This window comes from Ctenopharyngodon idella, chromosome 2 (assembly GCF_019924925.1).
Source record: "Ctenopharyngodon idella isolate HZGC_01 chromosome 2, HZGC01, whole genome shotgun sequence".
NCBI classification, from domain to species: Eukaryota; Metazoa; Chordata; class Actinopteri; order Cypriniformes; family Xenocyprididae; genus Ctenopharyngodon; species Ctenopharyngodon idella.
In genome coordinates this window covers 998390-1023614 of record NC_067221.1, presented here as the reverse complement: position 1 = coordinate 1023614, position 25225 = coordinate 998390, and the positions used below count along the sequence as shown (strand labels likewise).

The 25225-nt window shown below is 36.5% G+C and overlaps 1 protein-coding gene across 1 annotated transcript in view; it reads left to right on the top strand.

Annotated features, from left to right (window-relative positions):
• Positions 1-25225, top strand: part of LOC127504736 (NACHT, LRR and PYD domains-containing protein 12-like) — a 595457-nt gene that overhangs the window by 266671 nt on the left and 303561 nt on the right. The window contains exons 57-62 of the mRNA XM_051879684.1: positions 16283-16456; positions 16688-16861; positions 17627-17797; positions 20046-20219; positions 20638-20811; positions 21573-21743. Coding sequence (XP_051735644.1) covers positions 16283-16456; positions 16688-16861; positions 17627-17797; positions 20046-20219; positions 20638-20811; positions 21573-21743 — 1038 coding nt within the window. The remainder of the gene's footprint in view (positions 1-16282; positions 16457-16687; positions 16862-17626; positions 17798-20045; positions 20220-20637; positions 20812-21572; positions 21744-25225) is intronic.

The following is a 25225-nucleotide window of genomic DNA, read 5'->3' as shown; positions in this document are numbered from 1 at the left end:
CCACGGAGAAGGGTGGACAAGGACTTGTACATCTGGCCAGCAGAAGAGCGGCTTTTCGATTGCTGTTTGTACAGCGATACTTGACAGGACCAACGGATTTAGTCTGGAGGAAAGTAGCTGATATTATTTTTAATAAAGTGAGTGGACTGAACTTGAATTCTGTACTCTTTTTAACGGACTTCAGCAAATTACAGCTTAATACATCCTTGTCGATTCAATTCTACAAAGGACTTTTTAATGTTTGGCACATATTTAAAAAACGGAGGCAAGACACAACATCTCTGTACTGGCTGCTTGAAGAACCTCTTGTTCATGGAGCGAGGTTGGACATGGCTTGTGAAGCCACACCAGGACTATCACAAATCTTGTGTTCATCAAAAGTTTTAAAGTTACATGATTTAATGGACATTGGTGAGCTGAGCTATGTAATACTCAAGCTGTGGCATCTCATTTGGGAATTCAGTCTGTGAGACAGGAAGAGTGTTAGATCTGTTAATGCAAAGATTGACAGCAGAAGAAAAAATGTTGTTGAAAGAGTACTGTAATGGCAAAGTGGTTCCTACTAATTCAGATCCATTTCCCAAAATTTTAATTACTCCTGATTTAAAAGGTTTAAATGGTTTATTTATTTATTTATTTTTTGGAATTGGAAAGTCTGGAGAATCTGAATTTTCAAGATGTTCAAAGTAAAGTGTTATATAAATGTTGTGTAAAGGTTTTAAATAAAGCAATTCTCAAAGAATGAAAGGTACAGTGTGGAGGGAAAAACTGAGGTTAGAAGATCATGTAAAACCTGTATGGAGAACTCTCTATAAACCACCATTAGAAAAGTGTATAGGTGATCTTCAGTGTCCTTTCTGTAAAATACGGGAAACGATTTTTCACTGCTTTTTAGAATGTTTGAGACTGAGGAATTTGTTTAGTATACTTCAATTAATGTTTTTTAATTTTGGTGAAAAATTCTCTTTTCAGAGCTTCATATTTGGTATTTCATTTTTCATTTTGGTCCATTATAGAGCAGCCCAAAAAAGTAAAAGTCAATTGTTAAATTTCTTGATTGGACAAGCTAAAAGAGCTATATATATTACAAGGAAAATAAAGTTAGAAGGTAGAGATGGGCAAGAAGTCGAGATGGTTTATAAAAATCTGGTGAAAAGTCGGGTTCTGATTGATTTTAAATTTTATATGTTGATTAATGATTATGAAAGTTTTCTGCATAGGTGGGGGTACAATGAAGCTATTTGCACAGTTGTGGGTGGAATGCTGGTTTTTACTTTGGTATTGGAATAATTATTGAGTGTAGAAGAAAAGTTGGAAATAAGAATGTGGAAATAAGAGTGTTGAAAATGTGATTATAATTCCAATTATAATGTGAAGTTACGGATCAACTGCGATCTGTTGCACCCCTAATAATCAGTCAACACGCTTATCATCATGATTGCTATCATACCAGAGATGGAGAAAAATCCTACTCCAGTAAGTAAACGTGTCCCTGTCCCCAAAAATGTTGGTGCTCAAAAGCGCTTCCCTCCACGTTTTCTGGTGCACATCGTTTATTTTTATCATGCATGTGCACCTGTGCACCAGTTATGTGCACCCCTGTATATATCCATCCATCCAACCGTAGTCATAAATGGACAAATGCACAGCTATACTGCATTTAATTACTATTTGCAACATTAATTATTTTCAAATGAGATTAAAGTATCTCCTGTAGTAAAGTGTTTTTTTCTCTCTCTGTTCTTTGTGTCATTAGTGTAAGATCAGACTCACATGTGTCCAGCTCTGTGTCTCTGAAGAGTGATGATTCAAAAAAAGATGATCCACCAGACTTCAGTGGGGAAAAACCATCATCGAATAAAAGGTATTTCATGTTTCTAATTTTCACACTGACTCTGTTAAGAAGTTGTATCAGTGAATACCATCATGAAACATTTTAGATCAAGTATTTATCAGAGTATTCACAGGTAATGCTTTTTTCTCTTTCTGTAATATTTTGCCTGGGAAATCAATATTTTATTGTATTTATTTGATTACAGGCTTCAATATGAGACATTAGACTCAAACGTTCAGACTCACAGGAAACACAAGAGTTTCACAGACAATCTCCAGTGGATCTTCCAGGTAGGAAAACACATTTTCATAAATGTTTAATATTTATAACAAACAAATATGTTATTGAACAAAGAAATTTAATTTGATTCCTCCTGATTACTTATTTTTCCATTTAAGCACACATATTTTTTTCATTTTTCTATTTGTTAAAAATAACAGCTGGTTAGCATGTTAGTCTTTTAACTGGATTTTTTTTTTAACAGATATAATTATTGAATGAATAGTGTTGACCAAATGCAGATGTAAAATTTGGTTTAAATCATGTTAATCTGTCCTTTTTCTTTGTTTTGTTTTCAGGATCTTGAGAGCAAAATAATCGCATTTCTGAAGAAAAAGCTGGAAAAGTTTAAGAAAATATTACAAAATGAGAACACACAAAACTTTGTGAAGGACTTTAATGAGAATAGATGCAGTATCAAAGCAGCAGCTCTTGATCTCACACTACATTACCTGAGAGAGATGAAGCAAGATGAAGCTGCTGATGCTCTAGAAGGTCAGAGACTCATGATCATCTGTCTGATTGACACTTATAAATGTAGGAGAGAAAATTCAGACTAAAACTATCTATTTTCTGTTCCTGTGTTTAGATGAGCTGCTCTTCATTCATCAGCTAAAATGTGGCCTAAAGAAGAAGTATCAATGTGTGTTTGAAGGAATTGCGAAGCAAGGTGACTCCACACTTCTGAATAACATCTACACAGATCTCTATATCACTCAGGGTGGCAGTGAACAGGTCAATACTGAACATGAGGTCAGACAGATTGAAGTTGCTTCCAGGCGTCATGAATCTCAAGAGATACAGGTTGAATGCAGAAATTTGTTTGAAGCACCTGAACAAGATGAGGAGATCCGAACTGTACTGACAAAAGGAGTCGCTGGCATCGGAAAATCAGTCTCTGTGCAAAAGTTTGTTCTGGACTGGGCTGAAGGAAAAGAAAATCAAGATATCAGCTTCATATTTCCTCTTCCATTCAGAGAGATGAACTTAATGAAGAAAGAAAAACTAAGTTTGATGGACCTTATAACTCTATTTTTCCCAGAGACAAAAGGACTGAACCTTACAAGAAGGAATCAATTCAAAATCCTGTTCATCCTTGATGGATTGGACGAATGTCACCTTCCTCTGAAGTTTGATCGTAATGAGACGTGGTGTGATGTATCATCACCAGCCTCTCTGGATGTTCTCCTAACAAACCTCATGAAGGGAAATCTGCTTCCTTCTGCTCTCATCTGGATCACCACCAGACCAGCAGCTGCCAGTAAGATTCCTCCTGACTGTATCGACCGGCTGACAGAGATACGAGGATTCAATGACTCACAAAAGGAAGAGTACTTCAAAAAAAGATTCACGGATCAGAATCAGGCCAACACAATCATTGATCATGTTAAAAAATCAAAGAGTCTGTTTATCATGTGCCACATCCCAGTCTTCTGCTGGATTTCAGCCACTGTTCTCCAAAACATTCTGGAGGAGAAAAGAAATAATGATGTGAAAAACAATCAGGCTGATGAGATCTCTAAAACACCGCAGGAATCAAATACTGAAGACACTCCCAAGACTCTGACACAAATGTACACACACTTTCTCCGCTTTCAGATCCAGCAGAGCCGCCGAAAGTATGATGGGGAATACGCAGCTGATGTTTCCTGGGATAAAGACGCCATCCTTTCACTGGGGAAACTGGCATTTCATCAGCTGGAAAGAAACAACATGATCTTCTATGACACAGACCTGGAAGCCTGTGGTATTGACGTCTATAAGGCATCAGTGTACTCAGGCATGTGTACCCAGATCTTTAAGGAGGAAACAGGGATCACTCTTGGTACCATGTACTGCTTTGTTCACTTGAGCATTCAAGAGTTTATTGCAGCCCTTTATGCACATCTGTTTCTAGACATCAACAAGAAAAGTGTGTTTGATCACGAGTCTACAGAATACCAAAAAAAAAAAAAAAAATCGCTCAAGACCCTTTATGCACATCTGTTTCTAGACATCAAAAAGAAAAATGAAATCATGATTGATTTTCTCAAGACTGCAGTGGACAAGGCGCTCGAGAGTGACAGTGGACACCTGGACCTTTTCCTTCGCTTCCTCCTTGGTCTGTCACTCCAGTCCAATCGACGACTCTTACGAGGTCTGTTGACACAGCAAGATGACAATGACCAGAGCAACAAGGAAATAGTTCAGTACATCAAGCAGAAATTAGAAGATAATCTGCCTGCAGAGAGATCCATCAATCTGTTCTACTGTCTGAACGAACTGAACGACCAAACTCTGGTGAAGGAGATCCAGATCCACCTTAGCAAAGGAAGCCTCTCATCTGGTGACCTTTCACCAGCCCAGTGGTCTGCTTTGGTCTTTGTGTTGTTGACATCAGAGGAAGAGCTGGAGGAGTTTGAGCTTCAGAAATTCAAAAAATCAGACGAGTGTCTCATTAGATTATCAGCAGTCATCAAGACCTCCAGAAGAGCTCTGTAAGTCATTTAATATATTTTGTCATGTTTGGCTCTCATCTGAAAATGCATTTATCTACATTAATCTATAGTGATTCCCAATCATGAACATGAACTTAACCCTGTAAAGCATGACATATGAAATAATGGTCTGAAAAATCTATTTTTGTTAAATGGAGACCTTTAGACAAAATATAAAAGAACATAAAAATGTTTGGATAGTTGTTTTGTATTATATGATACACCAGACTTTTATGACTTGTATAGAAATGGGGAGGGGGGGGGTTAATTTGGTACAGATGTTATTTATATTGCCAAAAAGTAAGATGAATTTCTGAAAGGTTATAATATAAAACAATTAGATTTTTACATAACACATTACATTACATTACTTAAATTAAGTACATACATATTATCATTTGTCACTCTGTATTAGAGACCTGCACTCCCGCGGGACCCAACGAGAATAAGACTAAATATGAATAAAACGATTTGCGGGACTCCCACAAAATAGACATATCTAAAAACAAAACATCTAAAAACAAATAAATTGTTATTCATCTATTGCACAAAAGCAACAAGAACAGCTAAAACAAAACAAACACGATTTACAGGTGCAATCACAGGCAGTTTCTATTTATAACATGTTTTGCAGCGTTGTGCAATGTAGCCAATCACAGACGTGTTGAACGCAACGGCCAGTCAGATGTATTTAAGTTACTCACCGCTCAAATAGTCAGAATTTTTGTTCCGTGCTGAATTCTACATGCTGGCAAATCCTCTGATTATAACAAACAAAGTGTTGACATTATGAAAGATTCATTGATAATAACGGAGCTTTGTGAGATCGTGATGAACTGATCATGTCAGCTGTTATAATGCCAAACCATGCATGCTGTAGCCTATGTTTACTTTTATGTTAAATTAACAGTGGTTTGTGAACGTTGATGCTTTAATAACAAATCATTTATTGGGAGCGTTTATGCTGGGATGTGTTGGTTGTGGCTGGGTGACGCGTAACTTGAAACTATTTCATGGACATAAAGGAAAAATCTATTTATACTTTTTTGTGGGCGGGAGCGGGACAAAACATGAATGTTGCGGGCGGTAGCAGGAGAAGGTAACACAAATTTTTTGCAGCAGTGGGTGGGAGCGGGACAGAATCCTGTGGGAGCAGGCGGGAGCGGGACTGAAAAATCCATTCCGCGCAGGTCTCTACTCTGTATCTCCCAATAATTTGATATTTTAAATGCTTAGTTTTATGAGTAGTTCTGTATTTTATCGCACACTGTTTCTGTCAATCTCATGTTAATCTTGAGTACATATAGAGTAACAATGCATCCTTCATATCTCTGAAAAGTCTTTAGTTTTGTCATATTTATAAAAGATAGATACGCTAAACCAAGTCTTTCTGGAAAAAGCAGAGATCCTAGAGGCGTGCTAAAGAGCCATGAGCACACGCAGCTTCTGCGTAGAGATTTCTGCTAGCTGCGACATCATTATAAATACAAAGGGAACAATAACGTTCGTGTTGTTTCATTATATGCACTTGCGCGCCAATTGCCAACAAAACACAGACATCTGATGCAGCTTTACTCACCACCCACAATCTGCAAATCCAGTGCCGAGCTGGGACTTGTTTACAAAGTATTCATCACCGAAATCCTGGGAACAAAACAAATATACATGTGCAACTCCGTTGCTGCCCCGGAAAAACAAACTTCATCCTCTGTTCCCTTAACGCTGGGTTCTTTGGGAAGCTGAAAAAGGTAATCTTTCCCTCACAACCAAAAACACACTCCTTTGGTGACAGGAGCTGCGTCTCATTCGGAGGCTGCTTCCTTCGGAGATCACATGTGAAGGCTTAATACTTCATCAAGGATGTCATATTTAAGAAAAGTAACCATAATAAAATTGACTGATATTCATTGTGAGGTGTAAAACACTGTCATTTCTTTCTTAAGTTGCAATCTAACAGTTATTTTTCTTAAATGACACTGCCTCGATTATGTATGCAGTCTTCAAAGGGTGCAGCCCCTGAATTGGGACACAGCCATTGTCGAAAAATCTCTTGGCTTCCGTATCCCGAATGAAACGCGTTAATGGGCGTGCTCTTGCTCTTGTTCTGGGTGATGTGTTTGCGCACGCTTACCAGGGAGAAGTGCCTGTACAAGGAATTCCGCCCTTTGTTACGTGATAAAGGGCCATACTAGAAAAAACTCTCTAAATCACGTACCGAAACCGGAAGTAGTCATTTGGCACAGAAATACTCCGTCATACGTCCAACTTGTGTTTTGAAACTTTGGCCATGTTTAGCATGAGAATCCAACTCTTCAACAGTGTAAATAAGTCAGAATGCATGAAATAGCATTGCACCCCACCCCCCCTAAAAATGGAGGCATTTATAGATTTATAGTGAAAGTCCTTTAACTTGCTATAAAAGTGTGAACCGTCTCATCTAATATTGTCAGTATAGTCATGTCAATAATATTGTTGAATATTAAGTGTCCCCAACTAATCAAGCCAGAGGCGACAGTGGCAAGAACCCAAACTTCATCAGGTGACAGAAATAGAGAAAAAAATCCTTCAGAGAAACCAGGCTCAGCTATAAAGCTATAAATCTTAACACAAATATTTTTTTTTTCAAACATGTTTCATTTTATCAAGAAGGAAATTTGTCACTGAATAAAAAATACTAATGTACAGGAAATACTAGTTTTTCAAGAGTAATGTTAGTTTAGTTCAGCCTCTTTATATATATATATATATATATATATATATATAATGTTTATGTAAAAAAAAAAGGAAACCATTTTTAATATTTGTATATAGAAAAATGTATTGTTTGTGTTCCATTTAATTCTGTGATGTGATTTATTTCCCTTGTAGGTTAGATGATTGTAACTTAACAGACAAAAGCTGTTCAGCTCTGGCTACAGTTCTTGGATCAGATACCAATCTGAAAGAGCTGAACATGAACAATAATAATCTGCAGGATTCAGGAGTGAAACTGCTCTGCATGGGACTGAAGAATATAAAGTGTAAATTGGAGATACTGAAGTAAGTTGAGCCATAGGAGTCACATGACAAGAGTGAGGCACGATGACTGACAGGTCGATGCCAGAGGCAAAAGCGCAAGAACATTTGTTAATAAAAGTTGCATTTATTTTTTTTAATATAAGTGAGTTTGTCTTTTTGTTTGTCTGTCATTTTATTGTTGTTGTGTTTTTCATTAAAAAATAGTAATGAACCACAAACTAAGCATTCATTTTAAATTAAGGGGAAAATCCAAATTTCAATTTTTTATAATTTATTTCTGCTACAATGCAGGTATACCATGTCATCAGTCCTATTTGTTTTGTTATAAAAGTGTGATGTTTAATATAACTGAGTTTGTTATTGTACTATTTTTGTTGTTTTTTCATTAAGAGTAATATTGAATCAACATTAAGCAATCATTTTGTTCAAAGTAAAGGAAAAATCTGATGTTAAAGATCAAAATGGGCTCTGTGCACAAGATGGCACCGGTGAGGTGCGGCGATGCAAGTTTACCTCCACTCGTACACTTTCGGTCTTAACGACGTTAGCATTTACTGTAAGAATAAACTTATGTATGAAACTAGATATAGATAACAGCTAGATATAATGAAAGTTTTTTAAATTAAATATGATGGTGGTCTATCAGAGACAAAAGAAAACGCCATTCTTATATTAATGTGTACCTCTGTGTGGTAATTCATCGAGATATGCGGAGATTATCTTTCATTCTTTCTCCTGTTGTTTGCCTCCATATTCAGTTATCAGGTTTTGCAGCTAACGTTCAATACATTTGTACAAAGAACAAAATAAAATTCACTTTAATATTCACTTTATATTGTTCAGGTTGAACTGATTAATCAGCTGAATGTTTTCATTCCTGTTCTAGACTCTCTAACTGCAGTGTAACAGAAGAAGGTTATAAAGCTCTAGCTTCAGCTCTGAGATCAAACCCTTCACACCTGATAGAGCTGGATCTCACAGGAAATGATCCTGGACAATCAGGAGTGAAGGAGCTCGATGATTTACTACAGGATCCAAACCGTCAACTGAAGACACTGAGGTGAGACGGGATGAAATAATACAAAATTAGTTATATGCAGGCTAAATATTCATAACAAATTTATTATTTTAGTTATACAATAAGCTGGAGAATTTGTTGCATTAAAATGATCAAGATCAGATCAGATGCTGTGGATTCTGTCATGATGATGATAACCGTCAACACAGTTTAGTTGTGGTACAAACTACAGGTCAAATAGACATTATGGGTCAGTGTATGTGCTATTCTGGACTATGATATACCTTGACAATTAACATGCACAATTTTGTTTTTGTGCACACTTCTCATTAAAAATTCTTGATAACCTTTCAGTCAAATTGTTTTATGAACACAGTTGTTTTCCATCAAGCCCAGATTCACTGTATCTCTACAGCAGGTCTATGAGTCTCCAGATGTTCACAAACATGCAGTTTCACAAGCCAGTTTTCTCTGCTGATGTTTCTCACTCCTCGTGCTTAAAGGGGTCATGAACTACATTGTTTTATTGTTTTATAATGTTTCCTAGGGTGCACTTATAATGTTAGTATGATTTTTACATTCAAAATTGTCATAATTTAGAAATAAAAGGCATTTTTCCTACCCTGATTTTAGCCCTCTGATTTGAACAAGGTTAACTAATCGTGAAAAGTGCTGCATTACATTTAGATCTGTTGCATTATATTGAGATCATGGCATGAAATGTTACAGAAATGAACACTGTAGCTGATCACAGACATGTTGTTGAGAGTATGAAAGCAGTGATCTCATCATTGAAACTCAATTTATGCACACTAACAAATACTTTCATCGTAACTAACAGTGCAAACGTGATATAATTAAGAGATTCGTCTAATAAAACGGGAGTTTTGCGCATGTCCAGAACTCGGTCACTGATAAACTTGCACTGTTTGATTGACAGCTTCAGCGCTCGCTGCTCCAACGATTACAAAGGGAGCTTTCTTTGATCGCTTTCTTTATATAATTTAATCAGTTTAAATAACAGATTATTTTCATCCTACTAAGAGAAACAACGCAAGTTGACATTTAGTCACGGGTTTGATTTACTGACACAAAGACAAAGAACATCTGACTGTACATGAATCATTAATATCAGATCAAGCATTAGAATTTACGACAAACTAGTGGCGATAAAAGCAGACTGCGGGGTTGGCTCACGTCGGCAGCGTCTGGGTCCAAAGTTGCACTGACACACCAACCCGACGCTCGACAGCCGACGGCCAAGTAGCACATCCGTTCTGCGCCTGCGTAAGATGAAATGGCTTTCCGTACCAGCAGGTGGCAGTAGCTGAACAGCCAATCAGAATGATCAGATGGTCTGAAGGACTGACGAGCTCCGAAGCCAATTCAACATGTGGAATCGGCTGAAAAAAAGCAGACAAGGACCAACTTCAGCTGACGGTGCAGAACACACTGAGAAAACTTAGTCGGCCGACGAATAAAAACTGCCCGACGGCCGACCATCGGCTTGGTGTGTTTCTGCCTTTAGATCCCCACTTTGAAAAAGTTGTTTGTTGGGTCTGGTGTCAATAAAAGCCTTTACTGGACTAACAAGGAAGTTTTCAGTTCTGAAACTTACAGGATATTCTTATAGTATGATGACCTCTTAGATGTCAAAAGCTCAAGGAAAATTTGATTTCTCAGTTTATCACCCCTTTAAAAGCCAGAAAGATCTCGAGTCCTTAATTTCACACTCTGTATTCATACTGAAAATCATGATCTAGTGAGCCCTTTTGCCCTTCTGCTCTGTGGGATGTTTCTGTTCTTATGAGTTTACTTTAGGACTGAGTGTCGCTCTAGTTTCTTTTAAATGACTCTATTACACTTTGTTTTCAAGTATTTATATATTTATTTGTGTATTTAAATGTTCAAAGAAAAGAGTGACATCTAAATAACTAACTAGAGCTTGTCTTATCAATCATTTTTGTAATGCAACAGACATTTAGTTGAGAACTGAATTGTCTCTTCTGCAGGTTTTTGAGTCCTGCTGCAGATGAAGCCTGTCAGTATGTGAGTGGAATTGTGGGTAAAAACCCGATACTCCTGAGAGAGCTGAATCTGAGTGAACATGAACTAGGAGACACACGAGTGAATCAGATCGCTGCTCTACTGCAGGATAAACACTGTCGACTCAACACACTGACGTGAGTATTGTTCATTTATTTATAATATTACATTACTTTTAATTGTAATGTTACTGTAGCTGATAATAATATTTCCTCACTTGTTTGAGTCAGAGCAGTGTTTCTCAGCGTCACACAGAGCCACAACAATTTAAAGTAATGCAATTAAACACACAATTAAATCGTGACATCAAGCTTTAAATATTTGACTAAGACAGTTTGATCATGTGTCAATAATTATTTCAGTTCCTGTAGAGGGAGATCAGTTGTTTTCTTCCAGAGCTTAGAAACTCTTCAAATAAGTGATAGATTGAAATAAAACAGCTGCACTATAAACACACAGATGTCTTTCCTAACTTTCACAGGTTAATTCTGTGTAAATTAAAGTGAAAGTGACGTGTGGCCAATTTTGGTGTCCCATACTCAGAAGTTGCACTCTGCATTTCACCCATAGCAGTGTACACACTCCAGAGCAGTGGGCAGCCGTTTCTGCTGCGGCGCCCGGGGAGTGATTGTGGGTTCAGTGTCTTACTCAAGGGCTCCTCAGTTGTGGGTAATGAGAGTGGAAGAGAGCGCTGTTCATTCACTCCCCACAACTACATTTCCTGTCGATAGTGAGACTCGAACCCATGACCTTCAGGTTACAAGTAATAAGGTTTCTTTGTAACAATATATTTTCAATTAAGTAATTAAGACATTTATTTAAGAAATTTAATAAAAACAGAAAGACGTATTGCTTCAGCCTTATTCAAAGGCCGCGGAAACATGGTGGGTTCGTTTGTTACGCATTTCAATTCATTCCACATCCGACGTTCTTGGTTTTCTTCCTATTCATTAAATCCGGGCAATTGGTTGATGAAACATTTATTAAAATTAAGATACAATTTATACAAAATGGCCTAGTCTGTCATTTTTGGCGATACAGATTAGTGCAAGACATAATTATAAACTACAGATAGTTAGGGCTGCAATAACAATTCAATAAAATCGATAATAATCAATAATGAAAATCATTGACATCGATTCTCATTATCTATTAGTTGAGTCTGCCCACCGTGCACAGAACTTCTGCAAGTTGCGTCAAATTACAGCACTGAATAACACATTTCTATGGATAAAAATGCATTTAAAAATAGTGGAGGAAACAGATTGAGCAACTGCAGGAAAGGTACGAGATCAAAGCTGATCAAAACATGAGAATTCTTTATTTTAAACTTCAAGCTAATGCATTAGCGTAATGGCTTTGACAGATGCATGTGCGTCCTCAGTGCAAAACGTTCATTCTACGGTTATATCCTTATCTGTAAATGATACAAATTCACACAAGCATTTCTATTTTGCATAAAAGCTCATCCTGACAGTCTGCGTTAAACTTCAAACTTTACTGAATGAGCGCCGGTGCGTGCACCCGCGTCAGACAGACGGAACACGGTAGAGAGGGAGACTATTAATATTCAGCACAAAAATATTCATTTTGCTGAAATATCTGTTGTTTAAAGTTAAATTTAGATTTATAAATCAACATATCATTCAAGTGTTTTATGAGAGTAGTGACTGTAAAGGGATAACAACATGTCATTGAATATAAATGTAAGACGTTTCTTATAGCCTATTTACAGGATAAAGAAATGACAGTAAGAGGTGATTGTGTCCAGAGTGAATGTGTGTGTTCCTGCAGAACATTTATCTTGCCTGTTGGTTAACACTGAGTTTGTGTTTTTCTTTATTATTTTTATTACTATCTTCATTTTGTAATGTAGAGATTTAGCCTACACTATATTCACTGTACAGTGCTTAACAAATTTATTAGACCTCTGCCACCCAATGTAAGGTTTGTGCCACAGCTGTCCTAAACTATCAGTATTGGTGATTACTAAATTCATTTTTTATGTTTCTGTAATGGTTAATCCACCAGTATGTGTAAGCTCTTTAGTCACAGCAGTATTTCTAATGCTACAATATAATTATTGTTGTTATAAAAAGTGAAGTTTATAGTTGTTGTTTTTTTCAGATGCCCAGTTACAGTCAATAACAACAGAGACTGTTATTTTTTGGATATTATGTGTGAATAATGACTATTTTGTTGTTTCAGTTTGTTATCTGCCTAATAAATAGCAATAACATTTTTAGTTTTAAACAGCCTGAAATATTTGTTCTCTCTTTATTATGACAGGTAGTCTAATAAATTAAGCACTGTACGTTCTCACAGCTGTCACACAGCATGGTTGTGGGAAACACACGCAGACGATGGAGATTCAATGACAGGGTCTTTAATGACAACACGCAGGAGATCAATACACACATAGCACGACACAGACGTATTACAGAGACGAGAACCGACAGAGACTGAGGGAGAACACAGGGAATATATGCATCTCAGACATAGCGGCAAACAAGGCTAATTAACAAGACACAGCTGGGACTAATAGAACTCAATCAGGGTAACCAAGGGAACAAACTAGTGGCGGGAAAACTGAACAAAAGAACATGTGACCCAGGGAAACAAACACAGAACACTGACAACAGCATTCAATTGGCACATTTGTTTGAAGTACATTAGGCAGGATGTTCAATAGTGTGGGGTTTTGTTTGTCAATAAAAAATGTAGGATTTTTATTTGATTAATTGATTAATCGAAAAAAAAAAAAATTGGCCAACTGATCGATTATCAAAATAATCGTTAGTTGCAGCCCTACAAATATTCTACTTTTATTTGTGTACACTCTCAATAACAACAAAATCTTGTACTTTTGTAAAATAAAATAAATAAAAAGCATAGTTTCTCCTGGCTCAGCCTATTTTCCTTAATGTTGCGAATGTTAATGCTGCGAGTGTTTCTAATACAACGGCTGAGGGATCAATCAGTTTCAAAAATAAATACAAAACCTGTCCTAATTTAAGGAAAACAAGTTGACAAAAAAGATCAAATCCAATATTTGGTAATAAAATAGCGTAACAAGTGATTTATAAGCTGTTTTTGTAGGCCGGTCATTTTTGACCAGGAACACCACAAGTGTGACTTTATGCCTTTTTGTAATAAATAAAAACCAAAATAAAAACATTTCAAAACATTTCCTGCTTAAACATTAAAGCACACTAGTGTGATAAACAATGCAATGTTTTTCCATATTTTTTTTGTAAAATTGACAAAATTATCCACAAAAAACACTTTTTTTCACTCGATCAATTCCAAAAATAAACACACAACCTGTCCGAATTGAAAGAAAACAAGCTGACAAAAAGATTGAATCCAATATTTAGTGATAATGTAGCATAATTAGAGATTTATAAGCAATTTGACCACAAGTGATGCAATGTGGGGAAAAAACTTTGAAAAAAAAAAATTACAAAAATTATAAAAAAAATTTAGGAAGTTGTTAGACTCTGGGTGAATAAAGTCAGTAAATTTTAGTCCAGTGCAATAATATTAACTACATTTTCGGGTACGGGAAAATCCTCTTCGTGTCAAAACACAACATGAGGGTTAATGTATTTATTTTTTAAAAGTTCATTTAAAAGTCTAATTTTATTAAAAAACAAACTAAAATAGACTGTTGTCTGGAGGCAACACTGTACCATAGAGGGTTAAACAATATATTTTATTTGTGAATTGATTTTTTATTTTTTATTTTTTTTCCAGCTGTTCTTTTTAATAGTCAACTTATTTTGGATCATCAGTCATGCTCTGTAAACTCTCTGTCACAGACAGGAAGATCTTTAATTTCACCAAGCTGATTGATCACTAAAACCCCCAGCAGTCATCATGTTTTCAGGTCTTTTCGAGTTTGATTTTGACGTGACATAAAGCGGTGATATCTAAGTGGGTGATCTGTTTACTTACTTTTTAATTAGTCTTCCCATTGACACCATCATTTTGTTCATTCAGACTGACACGTGGAACGCGCATGTAAACAAAAGGCGGGATTTATCACACAAACCAATCATATCCAATCATAACTGATCATATCCAATCATAGTGTGATGGAGCCATTGCCTCCTCTCATGTGACTTTCCCCCATTCATTCTCTATTACCCCCCACAAAACCCACCACACGCTTTAGGGGGTGTATTGATTTTCTATGAGGGGAAGGGAGGCACAGAGACGCGGACTCCCTCTGTAACTTTACCTGCAGGTGTCGCTGTTGGACAGTGTTCCTTTACAAAAACGAGTGACTTGTACACTTTTTATTGTCACATTCTGTAAGATTTGCGTTGTTTTATTTTTGTTATATGCATTATTTTCTCATCCTATTTTTTTGAGGAGGCAATGCCTCCCTTACCTCCTCGGAGGAAACGCCCCTGCAGTTACAGGGAACAAAACCAGACAAAAGACAATGGTAACATGAGGGCTATATATACACGCAGACACTAATAAACCAGAAACACCTGAACACAATGAACCAATGAAAACATGACACATGAAACAAGGAACCAATCAGAACATGACAAGATCACATGAGGAGCAAGACTGTGAGAATTATACTAAATTACAGACATGAAAACATAAACTAAACTGAACCGGTAACACTTCACAAGAAGGTTCATTTGTTAACATTAGTTAATGTATTAATGAACATGAACTAACCATGAGCAATACATTTGTTACTGTATTTACTAATCTTCGTTAACGTTAGTTAATGAAAATACAGTTGTTCATAGTTTATTCATGTTAGTTCACAGTGGATTAACTAATGTTAACAGAAAACTTTTGTATTTAAAAATGTATTAGTAAATGTTGAAACTTACATTAAGGTTATTAAATGCTGTTCTAGTATTGTCCATCATTGGTTCATGTTAACTAATGTAGTTCATGTTAACAAATGAAAGCTTATTGTAAAGTGTTAGAGAGTAGACAATGTGTCTGAAAACAACCGACATAAACACATTTGTCCCAGTGATCAAACCAAGAGTGACATTGACATGAAAGAACCTTAAAGATGATATGAAATGAATGTGTAAACTAACATAAATAGATCGACAATTTCAACCTTTGTATTGTTACAGTGTCAGTAGCAGTTAAATGAACAATGTGTAGTCTTTCTCCATGTTTTTGCTCCTGGATATCCCTGTTTATTTGTCAGCAAAAGTCTGCTGGATGAAGCTAAACATGTTAGTTGATCATCATAGATCTGAGTCATTGTCTTTTCTCTTTCTGTCTTCAGTCTGAATAGATGCAGTATTACAGAGGAACAGTGTGTCATCCTGACTTCAGCTCTGAAATCAAACCCGTCACACCTGAGAGAGCTGAACCTGAGCGGGAATAATCTAGGAGACACAGGAGTGAAAAATCTCAGTGATCTACTGATGAACCCACAATTCAAGCTGGAGAAACTAGAGTTAGTATCATTATACTGTACAGCAGTTACAGTGAGATTGAAGTTTATTTTAAGACAGCAGAGCTTATGTTTCAGTTTATAACAGTGCATCGATTTAATTTCCATCATCACACATGAACTGAACATGGATTTGAGTCATTTTCTCTTTCTGTCTTCAGTCTGAATAGATGCAGTATTACAGAGAAACAGTGTGTCATCCTGACTTCAGCTCTGAAATCAAACCCGTCACACCTGAGAGAGCTGAACCTGAGCGGGAATAATCTAGGAAACACAGGAGTGAAGCACTTATGTGACGTACTGAAGGATTCACACTGTAAACTGGAGAGATTGAGGTCAGTAACATTCACATACAAGAATCAAAATGCTGAATATCACTTTAATAGTTTAAACTAAAGGTAAATTAAAGTTCTCTGTGCCTTTTGTTTGCCTCCATATTCAGTTGTCAGTGTTTGCCACTATCTTTCAATACATTTGTTCAAAGAACAAAATAAAATTGACTTTAAGGATTTATATTGTTGAGGTTGAACTGATTAATCAGCTGAATGTTTTCATTCCTGTTCTAGACTCTCTAACTGCAGTGTAACAGAAGAAGGTTATAAAGCTCTGGCTTCAGCTCTGAGATCAAACCCTTCACACCTGATAGAGCTGGATCTCACAGGAAATGATCCTGGACAATCAGGAGTGAAGGAGCTCGATGATTTACTACAGGATCCAAACTGTCAACTGAAGACACTGAGGTGAGATGGGATGAATTAATACAAAATTAGTTATATGCAGGCTAAATATTCATAACAAATATATTATTTTAGTTATACAATAAGCTGGAGAATTTGTTGCATCAAAATGATCAAGATCAGATCAGATGCTGTGGGTTCTGTCATGATGATGATAACCGTCAACACAGTTTAGTTGTGGTACAAGCTACAGGTCAAATAGACATTATGGGTCAGTGTATGTGCTGCTATTCTGGAGTATGGTATACCTTGACAATTAACATGCACAATTTTGTTTTTGTGCACACTTCTCATTAAAAACTCTTGATAACCTTTCAGTCAAATTGTTTTCTGAACACAGTTGTTTTCCATCAAGCCCAGATTCACTGTATCTCTACAGCAGGTCTATGAGTCTCCAGATGTTCACAAACATGCAGTTTCACAAGCCAGTTTTCTCTGCTGATGTTTCTCACTCCTCCTGCTTAAAAGTCAGAAAGATCTCGAGGCCTTAATTTCACACTCTGTATTCATACTGAAAATCATGATCTAGTGAGCTTTTGTCCTTCTGCTCTGTGGGACGTTTCTGTTCTTATGAGTTTGCTTTAGGACTGACTAATTTCTTTTAAATAACTCTATTACACTTTGTTTTCAAGTATTTATATATTTATTTGTGTATTTAAATGTTCAAAGAAAAGAGTGACATCTAAATAACTAACTAGAGCTTGTCTTATCAATAATTTTTGTAATGCAACAGACATTTAGTTGAGAACTGAATTGTCTCTTCTGCAGGTTTTTGAGTCCTGCTGCAGATGAAGCCTGTCAGTATGTGAGTGGAATTGTGGGTAAAAACCCGTTACTCCTGAGAGAGCTGAATCTGAGTGAACATGAACTAGGAGACACACGAGTGAATCAGATCGCTGCTCTACTGCAGGATAAACACTGTCGACTCAACACACTGACGTGAGTATTGTTCATTTATTTATAATATTACATTACTTTTAATTGTGATGTTACTGAAGCTGATAATAATATTTCCTCACTTGTTTGAGTCAGAGCAGTTTTTCTCAGCGTCACACAGAGCCACAACAATGTAAAGTAATACAATTAAACAGGCAATTAAATACACAATTAAACCGTGACATCAAGCTTTAAATATTTGACTAAGACAGTTTGATCATGTGTCAATAATTATTTCAGTTCCTGTAGAGGGAGATCAATGGTTTTCTTCCAGAGCTTAGAAACTCTTCAAATAAGTGATAGATTGAAAAAACAGCTGCACTATAAACACACAGATGTCTTTCCTAACTTTCACAGGTTAGTTCTGTGTAAATTAAAGTGAAGTGTGGCCAATTTTGGGGTCCCATACTCTGAAGTTGTGCTCTGCATTTCACCCATAGCAGTGAACACACACCAGAGCAGTGGGCAGCCATTTCTGCTGCGGCGCCCGGGGAGTGATTGGGGGTTCAGTGTCTTACTCAAGGGCTCCTCAGTTGTGGGTAATGAGAGTGAAAGAGAGCGCTGTTCATTCACTCCCCACACCTACATTTCCTGTCGATAGTGAGACTCAAACCCATGACATTCAGGTTACAAGTCTGACACTCTAACCATTAGGCCACAACTGCTCATTTAAATATAAGTGTTCATATATTGAACATGACTGCTGAATGTGATCATGTTTACTGATTGCTGGTGTGTAACAAAGTTGTTTTGTGACATCAGAACTGTTCATAACTGCTTTCAATTTAATGTTTGTATTTCACAAAATGTAAAATGTCTCATTTTGATGCAGCATATGCTGTAACTTGTAAAAATTGAACAAGTGAATTTTAAAAATCTGTGATCAGCATCTGCCTGTAATAAGATCCACTGAAATCAATTTGACCGAACACAAGTGCAGCTTTATTCAAATTAATATTAACCAAAAAAATAAATAAATCAATAAAAAAACAAGACTTGACTAAGAAACATGAACCTCACCAACAGCAGTTACAGGGAACAAAACCAGACAAAAGACAATGGTAACATGAGGGCTATATATACACACAGACACTAATAAACCAGAAACACCTGAACACAATGAACCAATGAAAACATGACACATGAAACAAGGAACCAATCAGAACATGACAAGATTACATGAAGAGCAAGACTGTGAGAAATTTAAAAAAAATAAAAGACATGAAAACATAAACTAAACTGAACCTAGAACAGTTGTGACACTGCCTCACGGTGCAGCACTAAAGCAAATGAACTACCTTTTCCAAAACTTGTTCGATTGTCTTCTGCTCGAGGAAATACTTTTATTCCTTAATCTTTTCATGTTTGTTCATTATTCATTGTTCATGTTAGTTCACAGTGGATTAACTAATGCTAACAGAAAACTTTTGTATTTAAAAATGTATTAGTAAATGTTGAAACTTACATTAAGGTTATTAAATGCTGTTCTAGTATTGTCCATCATTGGTTCATGTTAACTAATGTAGTTCATGTTAACAAATGAAAGCTTATTGTAAAGTGTTAGAGAGTAGACAATGTGTCTGAAAACAACCGACATAAACACATTTGTCCCAGTGATCAAACCAAGAGTGACATTGACATGAAAGAACCTTAAAGATGATATGAAATGAATGTGTAAACTAACATAAATAGATCGACAATTTCAACCTTTGTATTGTTACAGTGTCGGTAGTATATTTAAATGAACAATGTGTAGTCTTTCTCCATGTTTTTGCTCCTGGATATCCCTGTTTATTTGTCAGGAAAAGTCTGCTGGATGAAGCTAAACATGTTAGTTGATCATCTTGCATCTGAGTGATTGTCTTTTCTTTTTTCTTTTCTTTCACAATTCAAGCTGGAGAAACTAGAGTTAGTATCATTATACTGTACAGCAGTTACAGTGAGATTGAAGTTTATTTATTTTAAGACAGCAGAGCTTATGTTTCAGTTTATAACAGTGCATCGATTTAATTTCCAGCATTTGATACAATGTACTGATTGTGTACATGCAGAAATCTGCATTTTCAACAGAGAACAAAGAATAGAGACGTCAAATAAATAGTTAAAAATGAAAGAGAAGAAACAGTATCTTCAGCACACAGAACTAGTGTGACTGGGTTTCAGAACAGACTATTGGAAACTAAATGCTGCTGAAGCTCTTCAATAAGATGATCATCATAGATGTGAACTATTGTTATTTCTCTGTCTTCAGTCTGAGTTACTGCAGTATTACAGAGAAACAGTGTGTCATCCTGACTTCAGCTCTGAAATCAAACCCGTCACACCTGAGAGAGCTGAACCTGAGCTGGAATAATCTTGGAAACACAGGAGTGAAGCACCTATGTGACGTACTGAAGGATTCACACTGTAAACTGGAGAGATTGAGGTCAGTAACATTCACATACAAGAATCAAAATGCTGAAAATCACTTCAACAGTTTAAACTAAAACACTTTATTCTCAATATCTCACAATGAGTCTGAGTTGAAGTCTGGACTTTATTTAGTCCATTCCCAAACTTTAGTTTCTCATTTTTTGGCCATTTTCAGGTTGTTTGTTGTGGATCATTCAGATCAAAGACTTTCACACCTGTACAGTTTTAGATAATTGAAACCTTGAAAGTGATGTTGATGTCTAACATATTTCAGTTCTCTGTGCCTTTTGTTTGCCTCCATATTCAGTTGTCAGTTTTTGCAACTAACTTTCAATACATTTGTACAAAGAACAAAATAAAATTGACTTTAAGGATTTATATTGTTCAGGTTGAACTGATTAATCAGCTGAATGTTTTCATTCCTGTTCTAGACTCTCTAACTGCAGTGTAACAGAAGAAGGTTATAAAGCTCTGGCTTCAGCTCTGAGATCAAACCCTTCACACCTGATAGAGCTGGATCTCACAGGAAATGATCCTGGACAATCAGGAGTGAAGGAGCTCGATGATTTACTACAGGATCCAAACTGTCAACTGAAGACACTGAGGTGAGACGGGATGAAATAATACAAAATTAGTTACATGCAGGCTAAATATTCATAACAAATATATTATTTTAGTTATAGAATAAGCTGGAGAATTTGTTGCATCAAAATGATCAAGATCAGATCAGATGCTGTGGGTTCTGTCATGATGATGATAACCGTCAACACAGTTTAGTTGTGGTACAAGCTACAGTTCAAATAGACATTATGGGTCAGTGTATGTGCTGCTATTCTGGAGTATGGTATACCTTGACAATTAGCATGCACAATTTTGTTTTTGTGCACACTTCTCATTAAAAACTCTAGATAACCTTTCAGTCAAATTGTTTTCTGAACACAGTTGTTTTCCATCAAGCCCAGATTCACTGTATCTCTACAGCAGGTCTATGAGTCTCCAGATGTTCACAAACATGCAGTTTCACAAGCCAGTTTTCTCTGCTGATGTTTCTCACTCCTCCTGCTTAAAAGCCAGAAAGATCTCGAGGCCTTAATTTCACACTCTGTATTCATACTGAAAATCATGATCTAGTGAGCTTTTGTCCTTCTGCTCTGTGGGACGTTTCTGTTCTTATGAGTTTGCTTTAGGACTGACTAATTTCTTTTAAATAACTCTATTACACTTTGTTTTCAAGTATTTATATGTTTGTGTATTTAAATGTTTAAAGAAAAGAGTTACATCTAAATAACTAACTAGAGCTTTTATTATCAATCATTTTTGTAATACAACACACATTTAGTTGAGAACTGAATTGTCTCTTCTGCAGGTTTTTGAGTCCTGCTGCAGATGAAGCCTGTCAGTATGTGAGTGGAACTGTGGGTAAAAACCCGTTACTCCTGAGAGAGCTGAATCTGAGTGAACATGAACTAGGAGACACACGAGTGAATCAGATCGCTGCTCTACTGCAGGATAAACACTGTCGACTCAACACACTGACGTGAGTATTGTTCATTTATTTATAATATTACATTACTTTTAATTGTGATGTTACTGTAGCTGATAATAATATTTCCTCACTTGTTTGAGTCAGAGCAGTTTTTCTCAGCGTCACACAGAGCCACAACAATGTAAAGTAATACAGTTAAACAGGCAATTAAACACACAATTAAAACGTGACATCAAGCTTTAAATATTTGACTAATGGTGCGTTCACACCAGACGCGAATGAAGCTTGAAGCGCGAGTGATTTACATGTTAAGTCAAAGCAAAGACGCGAATAGATATCCTGCGGCACGATTCGCGCGAATGATGCGGTGCGAATAAAGCGTTTCGGGCGTTTGATGCGCATAATGCGTGATTCGCGCGAGTTGAAAAATCTGAACTTAGGCGAAAATTCGCGCCGCGTTAACCAATCAGGAGCTTGCTCTAATAGTGACATGATTACGACGTAACGAGAGGAGGCAGAAATCCGAGACAACAATGGAGGACAAAATCATCGTCGCTGTACGATACATCTTCATACTTTTATAGAAACAGGAATAAAAAGGATCTTGCTTGGAAGAAAGTGAGTGAGGAGGTCGGACAATCTGGTAAGTTGTAAAAAAAAATATATATGTGTGTGTGTGTATATATATATATATATATATATATATATATATATATATATATATATATATATATATATATATATATATATTGAGAGTACAAGCTAGCTAAAGCCGTCAAATTGAGCTTGTTCGCCGTATTTTACAACGACTTTCCCGCTGACGAGTTGATGTGTTTATTCAGAGGAAGTGTGCAGAAGCCCCTCTCATGACGCGAATTCGCGTCTGTTTTGAAGTGAATTTCACGCGCGAATGAAGCGAGTAAACTCAAAATGTTTTAGCGTCCAACTACGCGCGAATAGCGCGATTTGTTCGCGCAAGTCGCGTCTGATGTGAACGCCCCATAAGACAATTTGATCATAGGTCAATAATTATTTCACTTCCTGTAGAGGGAGATCAGTTGTTTTCTTCCAGATCTTAGAAACTCTTCAAATAAATAAAGTAAGTAAATAAATCAATAAAAAAACAAGATTTGACTAAGAAACATGAACCTCACCAACAGCAGTGTAAGGCTGGAAGCTTACGCTGCTATTTTGAACCAATAATCAGAAACAAAAAGCAGTTGAAGGATGACGTGCATAATTCAGTTATTTATCTGACTCCAATATAATTAATCTGACTCCAGTAAAGTTGTTATTATTTTTTACCTCTTATTCATTAAAGGTAAAAGTCTTTCTTAGAACTGATAGGAAAACGTAGGATTTAACCTGAACGTTTAGACAACGAAATTACAATCAGTTTAGCTTTCAACATTATCAGTTACAAAAGGAAAGATTCTCAAAACCCTTAAAGCAGGCAAAGTTATTTATTAAGTTACATGTTTAAATATGCAGACAGTAAAATGGTAACATACAGTAACTGTATAGAAAACTTAGTTGTAAGGAATAATGCACTGCTGTACATGCAGAAGAGGCCGTAAAAGCCTTTCTTGTATTAAGAGGTTACGCATCGGTGTGCGGGAGTGGCAGGGTTAAAGCCTTTCTCCCAGAACAACAGTTACCTTTCCTTCTTATACCCTGAGCAAAGCATTGTTATACATGAGTGGAATACCAACACCCAAAACTAACTGAGAGGAAACCAAAAGATATGGCAAATGAGTGGTGATCAAGAGGGAGAGAAGTACATTAACATATTCTCCTCAGTGCATGTTTAAGCAATACCTAGATTGTACATTAGGATACTTTAATGTCTCCATTAAGTACACTACCATCCAGTTCAGTTTATAAACTGTCAGATGAGACCAAACATGACATAGTTAGAAAACACTAGTAGATAAATAGTATGTAGTTGAAAGCATATATGTCCTGTGAAGCAAATGGTACAGATGTGTCATTGAGGTGTAAACGACTCTGTCTCTCCAGACTGAACCATCCTGTGCCTGGAGTGTCCCAACAGTCCCCAATCAGCATATTGATGAATCCCTCGCACTAGATAGGCATTAGCATACTGTGATGCACGCTCAACAGCTAGAGAATACCCATAATGCACTGTGAGAGTTGCACCCTGAATGAATTCCCGCGTCTCTCCAGGAGATGGCGCCCACAGCTGAATCAGTCATCCATTCATTTTCCAAACCGCGCTGGTCCAGCATTATCAAACAGGTTTAATTTCCTTTTTTAATTGATCATTAAATCGTTTAATTAAGGTTTGTACATGCTAGTTTTCATGGCAGAGTTTAACATAAATATTCATTACTACTGGAGCTGCCAGTTTGCTGTATTTCAAATGATTAAACAGCAAACACAAACTATGCAAAATCGGCAGCCCTTCCGGCGCACTCAGTGTCCGAATTCACTCACTCGTTTCATTCACTCCTTCAAGTGGACTATATTAGTGGAGTAATGTAGGGAATAGTGCAGTGGCGGCTGGGGGGGAAGAATTAGAGATGCAGAATGGGCCAATTGTTAAATAATGTGATGTAATGTATCACTACTGCTTATCTAAAACATGGAAAATTCAGTATTTAAAGCATGCCATAGGGCTGGGTGATATGGCCAAAAAATCATATCTCTATTTTTGGGCTGAATGGTGATGTATAATCTCGATATTTTGCACATTTTTCTATTTGAACTAAAAAAAAAAAAATCTGTATTTAATTAATTTTTTTTTATTTCACATCTTGCCCAATATTTTCAAAACAATGTTCATATTCAAGGCTATGAAAACAAACATGAATTTAACCTTGTAGTCTGTTATATTATGCGCAAAAAAGGGGGTCAAATTACATGAGGCCTACATTCTAACATTGTGACACTACAAAAAGAAAATAATGCTTTTTAAAGCAGAAGTTACATTCGCTAAACTAAAACTGAAAATAAAAAAAAGCACAGACTAATTATTAGTCTATTTTGATTACCCTACAATAATCACTTTACAGTTACTACTATCATAAAAATACACTTAGTTGTAGGTTCGAAATTCTACATATGGCACATTTATGTTCGCAAAAAAAAAACGAAAACAAATAATCAACAACTAATATTTTAGCTAAATGTATATTTTAGTCAGAATTATTGCGCTCCGTCTGTTTGGCGCGCATGCGCACGGCGGCGCTCGTTCACGGGAGTTTGTGCTTCCACTCCTGTCTCCTGGACAGCAAAATGGAAATATTTTCTCGACTTTCTAACATTTACAGATGGAGAAAATGTCTGTGAAATGTAAGTTATGCACTGAGGAAATTACTGGATGCCACTTTAGCTTAAAGATTATAAATATAGACGTTTCCACCAATCGCTGCACAAGTTAAGGTTACGTATGATGACGAAAGCACGTTAGTGCTAGCCCTCCCGGACCCATAGAGAATGCATTGCAGTGCCTGCAGTTCAAAACAAAAGTTTTTTGAATGGAAGTCTATGGGAGCACTCGGGGCAAATCT